Source organism: Schistocerca gregaria, chromosome 8 (assembly GCF_023897955.1).
Source record: "Schistocerca gregaria isolate iqSchGreg1 chromosome 8, iqSchGreg1.2, whole genome shotgun sequence".
Classification (NCBI taxonomy): domain Eukaryota; kingdom Metazoa; phylum Arthropoda; class Insecta; order Orthoptera; family Acrididae; genus Schistocerca; species Schistocerca gregaria.
The window spans coordinates 194,730,423-194,747,996 of record NC_064927.1 but is presented as its reverse complement, the minus strand read 5'-3'; the positions used below and the strand labels follow the sequence as shown (position 1 = coordinate 194,747,996).

At 40.8% G+C, this 17,574-nt stretch overlaps 1 protein-coding gene across 2 annotated transcripts in view; it reads left to right on the top strand.

Annotated features, from left to right (window-relative positions):
• The window catches only part of LOC126284529 (translation initiation factor eIF-2B subunit gamma), a 49,749-nt gene that overhangs the window by 15,809 nt on the left and 16,366 nt on the right, over positions 1–17,574 (top strand). For both annotated transcript variants that reach the window (XM_049983524.1, XM_049983527.1), the window contains exons 5-6: positions 11,214–11,409; positions 16,556–16,677. In XM_049983524.1, coding sequence (XP_049839481.1) covers positions 11,214–11,409; positions 16,556–16,677 — 318 coding nt within the window. The remainder of the gene's footprint in view (positions 1–11,213; positions 11,410–16,555; positions 16,678–17,574) is intronic.

The window sequence follows — 17,574 nt, the reverse complement described above, 5'->3', positions numbered from 1 at the left end:
CAGGGAGCGAAATGCTATTTACAATTTGTACAGAAACCAGATGGCAGTCATAAGAATCGAGGGGCATGTAAGGGAAGCAGTGGTTGGGAAAGGAGTGAGACAGGGTTGTAGCCTCTCCCCGATGTTATTCAATCTGTATATTGAGCAAGCAGTAAAGGAAACAAAAGAAAAATTTGGAGTATGTATTAAAATTCATGGAGACGAAGTAAAAACTTTGAGGTTTGCCGATGACCTTGTAATTCTGTCAGAGACGGCAAAGGACTTGGAAGAGCAGTTGAACGGAATGGACAGTGTCTTGAAAGGAGGATATAAGATGAACATCAACAAAAGCAGAACGAGGTTAATGGAATGTAGTCGAATCAAGTCGAGTGATGCTGAGGGAATTAGATTAGGAAATGAGACACTTAAATTAGTGAAGGAGTTATGTTATTTGGGGAGCAAAATAACTGATGATTGTCGAAGTAGAGAGGATGTAAAATGTAGACTGGCAATGGCAAGGAAAGGGTTTGTGAAGAAGAGAAATTTGTTAACATCGAATATTGATTTAAGTGGCAGGAAGTCGCTTGTGAAAGTATTTGTATGGAGTGTAGCCATGTATGGAAGTGAAACATGGACAATAAATAGTTTGAACAAGAAGAGAATAGAAGCTTTCGAAATGTGGTGCTACAGAAGAATGTTGAAGATTAGGTGGGTAGATCACGTAACTGATGAGGAGGTATTGAATAGGATTGGGGAGAAGAGAAGAAAAACTCCGATATAATTTGTACTATGCGCTATCGCCCAGGAGAAAGTGCGTGAACGGTAAGTAGGGAGCACAGGAAAAGCATAACTGTGAACGTCCCTCGTATACAGCTTGAGCGTGGAAGTCGCTTCATTTCTTGAACTGAGAGTCCTGAGTTCGAGCCTTCATCATCTCAGTTTTTGTACCATAGTGAGTGTGAAACAGTTACACGCGACAACAAGCACTTGACATTAAGATGCTGTAACTTCCTTTGCACGCTTTGTGGTTCTTTAGTTGGATACCCGAAGCTTTCGAAATGTAGTGCCACGGAAGAACGCTGAAGATTAGATGGGTAGATCACATAACTAATGAGGAGGTGTTGAATAGAATCGGGGAGAACAGGAGTTTGTGGCACAACTTGACTAGAAGAAGGGATCGGTTGGTAGGACATGTTCTGAGGCATCAAGGGATCACAAATTTAGCATTGGAGGGCAGCGTGGAGGGTAAAAATCGTAGAGGGAGACCAAGAGATGAATACACTAAACAGATTCAGAAGGATGTAGGTTGCATTAGTTACTGGGAGATGAAGGAACTTGCACAGGATAGAGTAGTATGGAGAGCTGCATCAAACCAGTGTCTGGACTGAAGACCACAACAACAACAACAACAACAACAACAACAAAAACGTTACCCGGTGATGGTATACTGCTTTAATGTAAAGCCATATCTCCCTCCCCTGATGCTGTGCTTTAAGTGCTATCAGTTCAGGTATATGTGTCCCCGCTGTACTTCCAGTGTCATATATTGCAATTGGAGATGTCCATCACATCCCGGTACTCCATGTGTCCCGTCTCCCATATGTGTCTGCTGTAGTGACCAATATTCCCCTTGCTCGGCGGACTGCAGGATTCTACAGAAAGAAAGAAAAATCATGGAATACAAGACCCTGGACCAACTGACCTACACTGAAGCGAAGAGGAAATTTGAAGGGCTACATCTTGTGACACAAGTCTGCAAACCTTCACCTACCCCCTTACTGGTGGTGGAGGGAGGGGGGGGGGGCACTTTTATCCCCATTGCTCCCAAACCACCTGCTTCGGGTGCAATGCCTCCCCAACCATCAGGGATATCAGGGAAAGAGGACACCTGCCAGTGGCTGAAGCACCCATAGGCAGCTGGTCGCAGGGCTTCAAGATCCTCCTCAGTCCCTGAGACTGAATCAGTGAAGCCCTCCCAGCCAGAGAAACCCAAGGAGCAGTGACAGAAATAAAAAAAAATAAGATACCAAGAACAAATAAATTGCAGTGGCACCTGCACCACTGCTACCTACAAGCTCTGCATCTGCGAATGAAGTGGAGATTCTGGTGTTTGCAGAGGATCTAGATCTCACTGGACCCTCAGACACAGTGGATATAGAATGCACAGGTACTCAGTCAGTGGCAGCAGGCGACCCTGAGGCATAAACTGCTTCATTGCTTTGTGCCTTCCCAGCCTCACGATGACAACATCCTCCAGTGGAATTGCGACAGTTTCTTCCAGCACCTGGCTTAACTACAACTGTTAAGCCTTACACCTGTTTTCTGCATTTACCTCCACAAAACCTGGTTCCTGACAATGTGGACCCCTGCCCTTCGTGGCTATAGGGGATATTACAAAAACTGTAGCAAATATAACAGAGTGTCAGGTGGAGTTTGCGTCTATGTCCTTCACTCGCTATGTAGTGAACCTCGATGCTGTGCCTGTCAGGATTAGAACAACACAGGAAATAACTATCTGCAATGTATATCTTCCTCCAATGGTACCGTACCCCTGAACATATTGGCTGCACTGATTCGTCAACACCCTAAAGCCTTTTTTACTTTTCGGGGATTTATAATGCCCATAACACCTTGTGGGGTGGCACCAAGCTTACTGGCCGAGGTAGAGATGTCGAAAATTTACTGTCTCAACTCGACCAGTGCCTTTTAAATACTGAGGCCCCCCACACATTTATGTGTGGCTCATGGTACTTACTCAGCCATTGATTTATCAGTCTGCAGCCCAGCATTTCTCCCATATATCCACTGTCACTCCCCCAGCATCATTCCTGGACACCTACACAGATGGGCTTTAAACGAGGCAGACTGGGAGGCTTTCACCTCTGCCATCACCGTTGAATCTCCCCCACGCAGTAACACTGATGTGGTGATTGAGCAATTCACCAGAACGATCGTTTCTGTGGCAGAAAATGCGATCCCTTGTTCCTTAGGGTGCCGCTGGTGAAAGACAGTACTTTGATGGCCGCTGGAAATAGCTGATGCCATTAAAGAGTGTAGGCGGGCTCTACAGCGACATAAGCGGCACCCTTTCCTGAGGCACCTAATAGCTTTTAAATGGCTCTGTGCCCATGTTCTCCAGCTGATAAAAACACAGAACATGAGTGTTGGGAGAGTTATGTCTCGACCATTGGGTACCATATATCGCCTTCACATGTCTGGACGAAGATCAGATGTGTTTTTGGTGACCAGACGCCGACAGGCGTCCCTGGCATTAACATCAATGGTGTGTTATCTACCGACACAAATGTAATTGCCAAGCATGTTGCTGAGTACTATGCTCGAGCCTCTACGTTGGAGAATCGACCCCCACCCCTCCTTGCCCTGGCCTTTTCACCCCCAAATGGCAGATGGAAGGGAAACCCCTTTCATTCACTGCACACCACAGTGAACCGTATAACGCTCTAGTTACTGAGTGGGAGCTCCTCAGCACCCTTTGCACACTGCCCCAACACAGCTCCTGGGCCAGATTGGACCCACATTCAGATGATTCAACATCTCTCGTCGGACTACCAGCAGCATATCCTCGTCATCTTCAACAGCATCTACATCTACATACATACTCCGCAATCCACCATACAGTGCATGGCGGAGGGTACCTCGTACCACAACTAGTATCTTCTCTCCCTGTTCCACTCCCAAACAGAACAAGGGAGAAGTGACGGCCTATATGCCTCTGTACGAGCCCTAATCTCTCTTATCTTATCTTTGTGATCTTTCCGCAAAATATAAGTTGGCGGCAGTAAAATTGTACTGCAGTCAGCCTCAAATGCTGGTTCTCTAAATTTCCTCAGTAGCAAAACACGAAAAGAACACCTCCTTTCCTCCAAAAACTCCCACCCGAGTTCCTGAAGCATTTCCGTAACAATCGCATGATAATCAAACCTACCAGTAACAAATCAAAGCAGCTCGCCTCTGAATTGCTTCTATGTCCTCCCTCAATCTGACCTAATAGGGATCCCAAACACTCGAGCAGTACTCAAGAATAGGTCGTATTAGTGTTTTATAAGCGGTCTCCTCTACAGATGAACCTCACCTTCCCAAAATTCTACCAATGAACCGAAGATGACTATCCGCCTTCCCCACACCCGTCATAACATGCTTGTCCCACTTCATATCGCTCTGCAATGTTCCTCACAAATATTTAATCGACGTGACTGTGTCAGGCGCTACACTACTAATGGAGTATTCAAACATTACGGGATTCTTTTTCCTATTCATCTGCATTAATTTACATTTATCTATATTTAGAGTTAGCTGCCATTCTTTACACCAATCACAAATCCTGTCCAAGTCATCTTGTATCCTCCTACAGTCACTCAACGATGACACCTTCCCGTACACCACAGCATCATCAGCAAACAGCTACACATTGCTATCCACCCTATCCAAAAGATCATTTATGTAGATAGAAAACAACAGCGGATCTACCACACTTCCCTGGGGCACTCCAGATGACACCCTCACCTCCGATGAACAGCCACCATCGAGGACAACGTACTGGGTTCTATTACTTCAGAAGTCTTTGAGCCACTCACATACTTGGGAACCAATCCCATATGCTCATACTTTAGTTAGGAGTCTGAGTGAGTTACCGAGTCAAACGCTTTCCGGAAGTCAAGGAATATGGCATCTTTCTGATACCCTTCATCCATGGTTCGCAAGGTATCATGTAAAAAAAGGGCAAGTTGCGTTTCGCAGGAGCGATGCTTTCTAAAGCCATGCTGATGCATGGACAGCAACTTCTCTGTCTCAAGGAAATTCATTATATTTGAACTGAGAATATGTCCGAGAATCCTGCAACCAACCGATGTTAAGGATATTGGTCTGTAATTTTGAGGATCCATCCTTCTACCCTTCTTATATACAGGAGTCACCTGCGCTTTTTCCCAGTCGCTCGGGACTTTACATTGGGCAAGAGATTCACAGTAAATGCAAGCTAAGTAAGGAGCCAATGCAGTGGAGTACTCTCTGTAAAACTGAATTGGAATCTGGTGCGATGGTGTATTCCTGTTGCAATGGTGGGACAGCACCGTCATTCTGGTGCTTAAACCTGGTAAAAATCCACTTGACTTGGATAGCTATCAGTCCATCAGCCGCAACAACATTCTTTGTAAGCTGCTAAAATGCACGGTGAGTCAGCAGTTGTGTTGGCTCCTGGAGTCATGGGGCCTGCTGGCTCCATGCCAGAGCAGTTTCTGCCAGGGACGCTCTACTGTTGATTATCTTGTGTCCCTAAGTCTTCCATCCAAGCAGCCTTGTCCAGATGCCAACAGTTGGTTGCCATCTTTTTTGATTTAAGAAAAGCTTATGACACAACCTGACAATATCATATCCTTGCTACATCATATGAGTGGGGTCTCCAGGTCCCCTCCCAATTTTTATTCAAAATTTCCTGTCACTCCGTACTTGGCATGTTCAAGTTGGTGCCTCCCAGAGTGCCTCTCTATTTTTAGTGGCTATTAGTGGTCTAGCAGCAGCTGTGGGGCCGTCCGTATCACCTTCTCTGTATGCAGACGACTTTTGCATTTCGTACTGCTCCTCCAGTACTAATGTTGCTGAGCGGAGCCTACAGGGAGTTATCCATGAGGCACAGTCAGGGGCTGTAATCCATGGCTTCCAGTTTTCAGCCGCCAAGTCATGTGTCATGCACTTCTGTCAGTGTCGTACATTTCATCCGGAACCATAACTTTATCTTGATGGTGATCCACTCACTGTAGTGGCGACATATTGATTCTTAGGACAGGTTTTCAATGCCCAAATGACTGGGCTTCCTCACTTTCATCAGCTTAAATGAAAGTGCTGGCAGCACCTCAATGCCATCTGTTTCCTGAGTAACACCAACTGGGGTGCAGATCGCTCTATACTGCTGCAAATCTAGAGAGCCCGTGTTCAATGCCACCGTGACTATGGGAGTCTGATTTATGGTTTGGTGGTGTCCCCAGCATTACAGTTACTAGACCCAGTGCACCACTGCGGAATTTGACTAGCAGTGGGAGCTTTTAGGACGAGTCCTGTGACCAGTATAATGGTGGAAGCTGGAGTCCCTCCATAGCAGATCAGGTGTGCACAACTGGACAGTTACATTGTACACATTCATATCTCTCTCCTGAGCATCCAAATTACTGTCTCCTTTCCGAACCACAGCAGTTCATCTCCCACATTGGTGGCCCAGGTCAGAGATTATGATTGAGATTCATGTCCGATACCTTCCCATTACAACCTCTACTCCAGGTCCATTTACATACACCTCCATGATGTATACCTAAGCTGCAGCTTCGTCTGGACCTTTCGCATGGCTCTAAGGACTCAGTTCCTCCCAAGGCTCTTTGCTGTCACTTTCTCTCGATTCTTGATGCATCCCAGGGCTCTGAAGTAGTTTACACTGACGGCTTGATGGCTGATGGTCACATTGGCTTTGCCTATGCTCACAGAGAACACATCAGACAGCACTCCTTGTCAGACGGCTGCAGTGTTATCGCTGCAGAGCTGGTGGCCATATCTTGTGCATATCCATTCATGCTCTGGTGAGTCATTAATTGTCTGTAGCGACTCCTAGAGCAGCTTACAAGCTGTTGACCAGTGCTACCCTCGCCAGCCTTACGTAGCAACCATCCAGTAGTCTGTCTATGCCCTGGAATGATACAGTCATTTGGTGGTGTTTCTCTGGAACCCAGGTCATTTCGGAATCTCAGGCAAGGAACTTGCTGACATACTGCCCAAACAGGCTACATGAAAACTGCTTCTGGAGATCGGCATCTCTGAAACTGACCAAGGTTTTTCGGCTTTGGCAGACATAATGCCATAACCTCAGTGTGCACAACAAACTGCATGCCATAAAGGAGGCTACAAATGTGTGGAAGCCCTCCATGTGGGCCTCTCACAGGGACTCTGTGGTTCTCTGCTGGCGCCACATGAGCCATGCTTGAGTGACCCATGGCTATCTCCTGGGCCATGAAGACCCACCTCGGTGTCTGTGCGGCGGTCAGTTGACAGTGGCCCACATTGTGTTGCGCTGTTCTACTTTGGCTGCTCTGCGACGTTATCTTCGGTTACCAGACTCATTACCATTAATTTTAGCTGACAACATCTCATTGACTGATTTAGTTTTACGTTTTGTATGTGAGGAGTTTTCGTTGCGGTTGGCAGGAGAGCCAACACCGTGTCACTAAAGGAGGCCGAAATGCACGCATTTTAGCTCACGCAGGCTGACGTGAGGTCTGGAACATGACAAGGGAATTAGAATTGAGAAAGACGGACGTAGCTGGTGGAATACTTAACTTTAATCCATTAATGGAGAACGTCGCTCTTTATGGTACACGATTCACAATATCAATAGTACGGATACTGGTGCCTTGCTAGGTCGTAGCAAATAACATAGCTGAAGGCTATGCTAACTATCGTCTCGGCAAATAAGAGCGTAGAAGTCAGTGAACCATCACTAGCAAAGTCGGCTGTACAAATGGGGCGAGTGCTTGGAAGTCTCTCTAGACCTGCCGTGTGGCGGCGCTCGGTCTGCAATCATTGATAGTGGCGACACGCGGGTCCGACGTATACTACCGGACCACGGCCAATTTAAAGGCTACCACCTAGCAAGCGTGATGTCTGGCGGTGACACCACAGTTTTATCATTCTATCTAAGTTTTAGTGCATTTCTTTTGTCAGTCTGCATTGACCCTAGTGCTTTTAGGTTGGAGGTTTTAATGTGTTGCAGAGTAGCTGGTTTATCCTTCTTATTCTTCTTATCAGCCAGTGACAGTCATCTGCTTCCATGTTGTAATCCCTTCTACCTGTTTTTGCATGTCTCTGAAGCTTTCTTGTCCTATTTTTTTCATTATAGTGTTTGTTGCCCTTCTGTCATTCTTTTGGTTTTTCTTTTCTCCTTGTTCTCGGCCATAAGTCTCATTTGTTTTATTCTTTCCCTTGTGGAGTTCTCTTATAGGAACAAGGGACCAATGATCAAGTAGTTTGGGCCCTCCCCCCCTCCTTTATACTAACCAAGCAACCACTCTGAAAATGTTCAAGGATATTTTCTAAGTACTTTGATATTTGGACCAGTGGTCTGTGGTGGCTTATTACTGAGTAATAACGTAATTGTGGTTTATTTGATTTGTTGTGCCAATTACCTTTATTTCCATGCAGAGACCTTCACAGCAGACAAAAAGCTTGTAATAGGCAATCTTCAATATCACTGAGTAATGTGAAAGTATTGTGATGTAATTCCCATCATTGTGAGAAGAATTCAGCATAGCTTTATTTTGACATTCTTCGATTGCTTTTATTGAACTCGTACATGTGGTAAATAACAGGCAGTTCATCAGTAAGCTTACCCATACTGCTGAGTATAACTGTCAACATAAAATAAATGCTGCGTACAATCTAACCCAAGACAAAACCAAGCAATAATGGATACAAGATTGAGGTCAAAGACCAAACTCGGCATTACTGCTGTCAACAGCAAATATTGTGAGTGAATGGAAAAGATTCATTTCCCAAACATGCCACATAGCGCATACCATTGACAGCTGCACTGTTTCACAGATATATTCAGTGCACTACAGATATAGAGATAAATGGGATAAGAAATCAAGTGAAATACAATAGACCTGTAATGAGCCACTGGAGATGATGCATTCCCTTGTATCAAAATACTCGTGAAGTATTCGTGAGCAACCTCCCACATTTTTTTCAGTTAGGCACAGGTTCACACTGTATGCTCGTATGGAATCCAGAACAGATCCCAATGCTACACCACAGAGTTTGCAATTTATAAATCTACATTACACAGCACTACACTACACCACAGTACCCTACACCACGAAACTTTGATTCAGAAGTGAAAACTGCTTTTCTCAATTTTTGAGGATCATTAGCCCTGGCGCACTGATATATAGTGCAGGATTCACAGGGACTGTGTCGTGATGCCATGAGTGCATGGTCTCAGGATATTCTTCGTGGTCCTCCTCAAGGCTCATGTCCTCACTGCCTGCAGAAGGCTGTTCTGATTGGATGTTCTGCCGTGTTGCATCTGATTGTCATGTCACATAGCTTCTTCTAGCCTCTCTCTTGGCTGGATTCCACAGCCGACATAAGGTTGTTGAGTTAAATCATTGTTTCTGTATTAGGCAGTGCCAGTAAGTAGAAGGCTACACGTCTTATGCAATCAGCTGATTTCATGGAAATTGTCCATTTTCATATGACCTTTAATTACAGACTCATTTCACTCCTTCCAGTGTTTTCAAATATTTTTGAGTAAATGAGATGCAATACAATACTTACTCATTTATCAGAGCACAACTAGCCAAATTCCTCTCTGTTGATATTCAGAGTTTGTCCAAACAAGAAAAACTATACTCTTGGGTGTTATTTGACCATGCTAAAGTCTTTTATTGTATGGAGCATAAAATTCAACTGTGGAAACAGAAAATAATGGCATTCCTCTTGCATGACGGAAGTGTTAACAGATAGAAGATGACCATATCGACCTAGTGCACCCCCTTCCATGAAACTGTACACTAAAGGTGTATAAATAAAATGTGGATTTCTACATATTTTACAGCTTTGGGTCTGCTTCTGTTGCTAATAAAACTGGATGACTTTCCTATTACATCAGTGGGCTGTTCAAAAACTGTAGTGTTGACTGATTACAGAAGCATACTAATCTAGGGTACAAACTCAATCATACAAGATGCAGCTCAGATGATAATTGAACAGGTTAGCAACTGATTGACAGCAAACAGTGGTTCATATTATGCAATGTGGTGGAGAAAATAGCCTGTTAGTACTGTTATTGACATTAATTACCATACATTAAATGAATCAATGTTTAAAATTCTGTGGGGTCCTTTAGATAACAAGTTAAATGAAGTCAACATATTACACTAATCAAGAAGGGCATTTCGTAATGTTTTGCACTTAGAAGTTTGGCTAATTTAGGTGACTTTTGAGCCAAAGCACTGGTCTGTTTTATCTACTTTTCACACAATGTTATTGACATTAATTACAATATATTAAATGAATCAATGTTTAAAATTCTGTGAGGTCCTTTAGATAACAAGTTAAATGAAGTCAACATATTACACTAATCAAGAAGGGCATTTTGTAATGTTTTGCACTTAGAAGTTTGGCTAATTTAGGTGACTTTTGAGCCAAAGCACTGGTCTGTTTTACCTACTTTTCACACAATGTTGTCTTGTAAGGCATTATTTTTTAAGACAATGCAGCTGATACAAAAAACATTCATCCTATGAAAGTAAGCAGTAATAATTTTGTATAGATAACTGCACAATTTTCAGAGGCTTCTTAAAAGTTCTTGGCAGTCCACACTCACATCCTGGAACATTCACTTGTTTATAAGTGAAACAAGTCAGTGTCAGGTGAAATGTGATTTACACTGTTGCAATGTGAGAAACAGAAATATTGTTCAGGGATGCTTTCTTTCCTAGTGTAGGGATTCTGCATACTTGTACGAAGGTTCTCGATGAGCTCCCTTCTAACATAACACAAATAGTTGAAAAGTTTCAATAAATACAGAAGAAAATTTTAAAAGGAATGGTTCAGCAGCCACTCTGTCTACATATTATTTGTTATTTAGACTCGACAGTAGCAAATTAATTTTAGCTGCACCACTGCACTATATGTAGTGATGTTCATTGACGTTTAGGCCCCATTCTTATAGCACACGGATACCTGTTATAATCTATTGTGTATCTTCTACATATGTATTTCACAGATAGATGCTCTCTCTCTTTTTGGGGGAAGGTGGTGACTGGATGGCATGGGTTGTAGGATAAGGGCTATTGGGGTTTAGTCTCTTTCCTAACCCATCTGTCCAGTCGATTCAGTATATATCCTGATTTATATCACCAACTTGTCACTTGTCATAATTCACTCTGCATTCCAAATTTAATTATTATGTTTGTGCTCTGAAGATGAAGGAGGGTTTGTAAGACAATCTACATTTTTTTCAAGCTCTTGGTTATGTGTGTATGTGCATTTCAACTATTCTGTTACAAAGTGACTCATGTCTTTTTCTTATTATGTTATTTGTGCCCTACCCAAGTTTTTTGAGTATTGTATTAATTTTAATTACATTTATAATATGTTGTCGTAAGCACAGTCATTGACACAATATAGGTTCTACATATTTTAACTTAACTTTTCTCTCTTTTTTTCAGAGCGTGATTTAGTTGGAATTGAAACAAAGACATCACGATTGCTTTTCTTAGCTTCTGCTTCAGATTTTGAGGACAACGTAACTCTTCCTCGTGCACTGCTGAGAAAACATCCGCGGTTTTCAGTGTACAGTCATTTGATTGATTCCCATATTTATGTACTGAAGAAGTGGATTTGCGATTTTCTCAAGGCAGAAAAGTAAGTCGTCTGGAAGGAAAAAAAAGTTATATTCAGTAGAGTGCTTGTGGCTCTGTGCATGCCATGTGATACTAAATTATGTAGAGTTTTCATGCTATGACAGAAGCAATAAAACAAAATATTAATTTTAAATTATGAGAAGCCTAATTATGTAACAGATAATTGTTGAAATATAACTGTTAGGTTAATAAACGCAAATACTCGAATGCTGTAGGCTTAAATCATACGTTGCACATTTTCTTCCTCTTTACAATATAAAGGTACTTTTGACATGTGAATTCACAAATGCCAGTTAATTATAACCACAACCATACATGATACAAAAGGCTTTTTTATGTTCTGTTTTCTTCATAAAAAAGAATTGTTTATGGTGAATTTATTTTGTGCTATATAGTACTTTTTAATCATCATCATGAAGTTAAAACTGTGCTCCAGACTGAAACTAAAACCTGAATACGACCTATGCCATGAGTGCAAGCCCTTGAACACACTTCACAGATTGTTTCAAAGCATTTACTTTCCAGTCACTTGTTCTTTGTTTTGCCTCATTCTCACAGTAGGGGGTCACTCTTATCCTGGACTCTTGAGTGATCTGCTGCTCCTTGCTGACCTTCCCCTAGAGGAACATACTAACAATCTCATAAGCATTTATTAAATGTGTTTATTGGCAGCACTGAAATTTCACCTCTTAAAAGTAAGTACTGGCCAGCCATTCTGTTTCTTTGTAGTTTTATAGTTCTCTCAATTGAATTTTCCATTTTATACAACTCACTGTATATTCTTATTCCTCAGAAACATTCATTGTTGTTGTTGTTGTTGTTGTTGTTGTTGTTGTCGTCGTCTTCAGTCCTGAGACTGGTTTGATGCAGCTCTCCATGCTACTCTATCCTGTGCAAGCTTCTTCTACTGCAACCTACATCCTGAATCTGCTTAGTGTATTCATCTCTTGGTCTCCCTCTACGATTTTACCCTCCACGCTGCCCACCAATACTAAATTTGTGATCCCTTGATGTCTTAGTTACGTGATCTACCCATCTAATCTTCAACATTCTTCTGTAGCACCACATTTCGAAAGCTTCTATTTTCTTCTTGTCCAAACTATTTATTGTCCATGTTTCACTTCCATACACGGCTTCACTCCATACAAATACTTTCACAAGAGACTTCCTGACACTTACATCTATACTCGATGTTAACAAATTTCTCTTCTTCACAAACCCTTTCCTTGCCATTGCCAGTCCACATTTTATATTCTCTCTTCTACGACCATCATCTGTTATTTCGCTACCCAAATAGCAAAACTCCTTTACTATTTTAAGTGTCTCATTTCCTAATCTAATTCCCTCAGCATCACCTGACTTAATTTGACTACATTCCATTATCCTCATTTTGCTTTTGTTGATGTTCACCTTATATCCTCCTTTCAAGACACCATCCACTCCGTTCAACTGCTGTTCCAAGTCCTTTGCTGTCACTGACAGAATTACAATGTCATCGGCAAACCTCAAAGTTTTTATTTCTTCTCCATGGATTTTAATACCTACTCCAAATTTTTCTTTTGTTTCCTTCACTGCTTGCTCAATATACAGATTGAATAATATCGGGGAGAGGCTGCAGCCCTGTCTCACTCCCTTCCCAACCACTGCTTCCCTTTTGTGTCCCTCAACTCTTATAACTGCCATAGGATTTCTGTACAAATTGTAAATAGCCATTCGCTCCCTATATTTTACCCCTGCCACCTTCAGTATTTGAAAGAGAGTATTCCAGTCAACATTGTCAAAAGCTTTCTCTAAGTCTACAAATGCTAGAAATGTAGGTTTGCCTTTCCTTAATCTAGCTTGTAAGATAAGTCGTAAGGTCAGTATTGCCTCACGTGTTCCAATATTTCTACAGAATCCAAACTGATCTTCCCCGAGGTCGGCTTCTACTAGTTTTTCCATTTGTCTGTAAAGAATTCGCATTAGTAATTTGCAGCCGTGACTTATTTAACTGATAGTTCAGTAATTTTCACATCTGTCAACACTTGCTTTCTTTGGGATTGGATTATTATATTCTTCTTGAAGTCTGAGGGTATTTCGCCTGTCTCATATATCTTGCTCACCAGATGGTAGAGTTTTGTCAGGACTGGCTCTCCCAAGGCTGTCAGTAGTTCAAATTTAATGTTGTCTACTCTCAGAGCCTTGTTTCGACTCAGGTATTTCAGTGCTCTATCAAACTCTCCACGCTGGATCATATCTCCCATTTCATCTTCATCTACATCCTCTTCCACTTCCATAATATTGTCCTCAAGTACATCGCCCTTATATAGACCCTCTATATACTCCTTCCACTTTTCTGCTTTCCCTTCTTTGCTTAGAACTGGATTTCCATCTGAGCTCTTGATGTTCATACAAGTGGTTCTCTTTTCTCCAAAGGTCTCTCTAATTTTCCTGTAGGCAGTATCTATCTTACCCCTGGTGAGACAAGCCTCTACATCCTTACACTTATCCTCTAGCCATCCCTGCTTAGCCATTTTGCACTCCCTGTCGATCTCATTTTTAAGACGTTTGTATTCCTTTTTGCCTGCTTCATTCATAGCAGCTGAATAAAATGTAGTGCAGTTCATTTGACTTATACAACAGCTAACTCCCAATTTTCACTTTTGTTAATGAGTCTGTGTCAGGACCAGAACAGAAATTAGCAACCTAATAATTATTGAAGTCTGACAGTTAAGGAAAGGAAACTTGTATCAGGTATGTTAATATTTCACACAACCATGTGGAAAGGATCTAGAAAAAGAAACTTGTATGAGATGTGTTGAAATTTCACACAGTCATATGGAAAGAAACAAGAATGGGAAGCTTGTGTAACTGTATTAAAATTTCACACCATCACAGGGAAAGAAATAATTGTTGATTATGTTGATGTGAGTGGAAAAAAAAAATTGATACCTATTCTGGCACTGTAGGTTAAGTTTCAACTAACTAATATGATGGAGCACTTCCAGACAGTCTATCAAGGAGACCACTTACAAATAACTTTTGTGACCCATTATGGAATATTGCTCAAGTGTGTGGGACCCACACTAAATAGGACTAACTGGGGGTATTTGAATGTATACAAAGAAGGGCAGCACAAATGGTCAATGGTTTATTTGACATGTAGGAGAGTGTCGTAGAGATACTGAATGACAGACTCATGAAAATAGATGTAAACTATCCTGACAAAGCCTGCTTGCAGAGTTCCAAGAAATGGTTTTAAATGGTGATTAAGAATGTACAACCACCTCCTACTTGTCACTTGGATGGGGATCTCAAAAACAAGGCCAAATTAATTACAGCACACAAAGAGGTACTTAAATGATCATTCTTCCTACACTCAATACGTGCGTTGAATGGGAAGGACGTCTAATAACTGGTAAAATGGGACATACCTTCAGTGATGAACTTCACAGTGGCTTGCAGAGTATAGATGTACCTGTAGAATACTATCATTGCTTTTGTAATATATTTCTCACAGTTTTTTCTTCATTTCATCATACTGTAATATTAGAAGTATAATGCCTATTGAATTTAGCTAAGTAGTAATGTATGGTAGGCCATGAAAACTAATCACAGTCACTAAGTGATTAGTACACAGTATGCTTATTCAACAAGAGTGGGATTCTAATCTCTCCCCAGCATATCTTGATTCAAATTTTTGTCTAAATCACTTCATGCAAATCACAGAGTGGTTTCATCGACATTGCTAGAGCTGATTTCTTCCCCAATTATCTGCTTTGAGGTTTTACATTGCCCTTGATGTCAGTAGGGCATTAAACTCTAAATTTTCCATCTCTTCCACTGCCTTCAAAAGTTGCTTCTACTCCTGATTTATTCCATTTCTTTATAGATTACAAAGGTAAACCTAGCTTTTTGCAGTCATGGCTTGTGTGATGAGAAACTGCCCTTCTTGTTGTACTGGAACTTCCTTAAGAGAAGACATGAACAGTCATATAACAAAACTTTCCAGAAATCCTACTGTTGAAATAGGTTACTATGTTAAAAATTTCCAAAGGAGCCTCTGTTTTGCAATATCTACTATCCTGTTCTTTTTATCACAGTACCAATTGAGTTAGTGCAATGGTAAGACGCTGAATATGTGATTGCCGTAAAATATTTAAGGTAAATGCTGCGATGGTTTCTTCAAAAGTGCGAGCTTGTGCACAGTTTCTAATGACATCATTGTTGATGGGACAATAAATTTTAATCTTCCGTCCTCCTGTTTTTTTAGCATGGTGATATTCACTGTGAAGAATGCACCTCTTACATCTTAAGTAGTGTATTCACCTTGTTTTGTCATTCTCTCTTAAATATGATCTCATGGGCTACAATTATATCCACATCCCATAAGTTGCATCAATTTCACATTGAGTTGATTTATTGCCTTGAATTGACATGAATGTGCTTCAGTATTACCAGTTACCTCACATTCTGCCATTCAAACATGAAATTAAAAAAATAGTAATCAGCCATTGAAGTGGAGATTATGGTGGCCAAACAGGGTATATTTATCTGAGAGGATCATAGTTAATTCTTTTGAGAGTGATTGTAGGAATCTCTTGATACTTAAGAAAAGAAACAAAACATTGTTTTCTGTGAAGAAGTAAGTTTATATCTACGTGATTTTTGGGTTTTATAAAACAGAGAAAAATTAACAAGAGCTATGTGGATTGTTCCATTATATTTGCAATACACATGAATACAGCTACAGATAATGTGAAAAACAATGTTTACAAAGAATAAAGAGTATAACATTACTACAAAAAGATATTGGGCATCTTGCAAGAGGGTATTAAATAATTAGTGGTATACTGGACTTAAAAACTTTCTGTAGAGCAGCTCATACTACTACATTGAAGGATAACTTTGCAAGACTGATAAAATTATCACATTTTAATGTAATTAATATTACTTGCAAGTACATAAAATGAATATCTTTGATTTATTCTGACATTCCAGACTCTTCCCTTTGTGGAACAGAATATGACCCATGTAATGTGATCTATAGAATTATTCCTTATTTTGATTTGTCATTTCTTTACTTATATCTTGTATTTTTTAAAACTTATATTGTTTGTGCTCTTTTGGGATTTGAGAATTACTTCAAATACAGCTCTTTATTCCAGGTCATTCAGCACACTGAAGGGTGAAGTTATACCTTATATTGTGAAAAAGCAACTAGTAAAGCCGTTATCGCAGACTGCTCCTGATCCAAATGTTTCACTAATTGGAATGGATGTTAAAAAAGGTAGTGTAATGTTTCCTACTATGGCAGGAAATCAATGTGCTGAAAGTATTCCCTTTTACATATAAGAGCTGGCACGAACATGTAGGCCTGTCAATATATTCTGCAGCAAAACTACAAGTCAAGTAGCTAAATTTCTCAGAGGTAAAGAACATGTACACATATCAAAATTACTGCAACACATTGAATTGTAATAACGTTGCTGTGGTTTGCAGAGATTTAAAAACTGGAGTACTGAAGGAATACAAAATAAATTCAAAGAAGTTGTCACAAAAGTATAGAATATTATGATAAACAATGCCAAACTCTGAAAAACATCTCATTTCGTGTTTACAGTCAACTCACAATTATTGTTTGAACATGGTAAACACACACACACACACACACACACACACAAGGCAGCAGAGAGCAGCCTATTGCTGCACTCAGAGCAAAAGAAAATTAAACCTGTAGAGAAGTCTAAAATGTAAGTGATTAAAACCAAATAGACAGTTTCAGCATGGAGAGCTGCATCAAGCCAGACTCAGGACTGAAGACAACAACAGATACATTACAGTCTTGTAACCTCTGATTATGTCTACAAATCTGTTCTGATGAAGGAACCACTCTATCCCACTTTTTCTCTGTTGGCAAGACTAGAGTTTCAACCAGAGCAGAATGAAAAATCTCAATAGATTGTCCCTTTACTACAGTGGGACATAAACAACTTAAGTATTCATGTGGAGGAACTGATGTCCTTAGTGTAGAGAAGATTTTCGTGTAAATGTTTTTCTGAGACCAATTTCAACTCTCCAGTCAGACCAACTTCAACCCTTCAGTTAGATGTACTCTGCAAGACAGTCTCCTTATGTTATGATTTGAATCAAGATTGCAGACCCTTTAAACAAAGAGTATATTTTC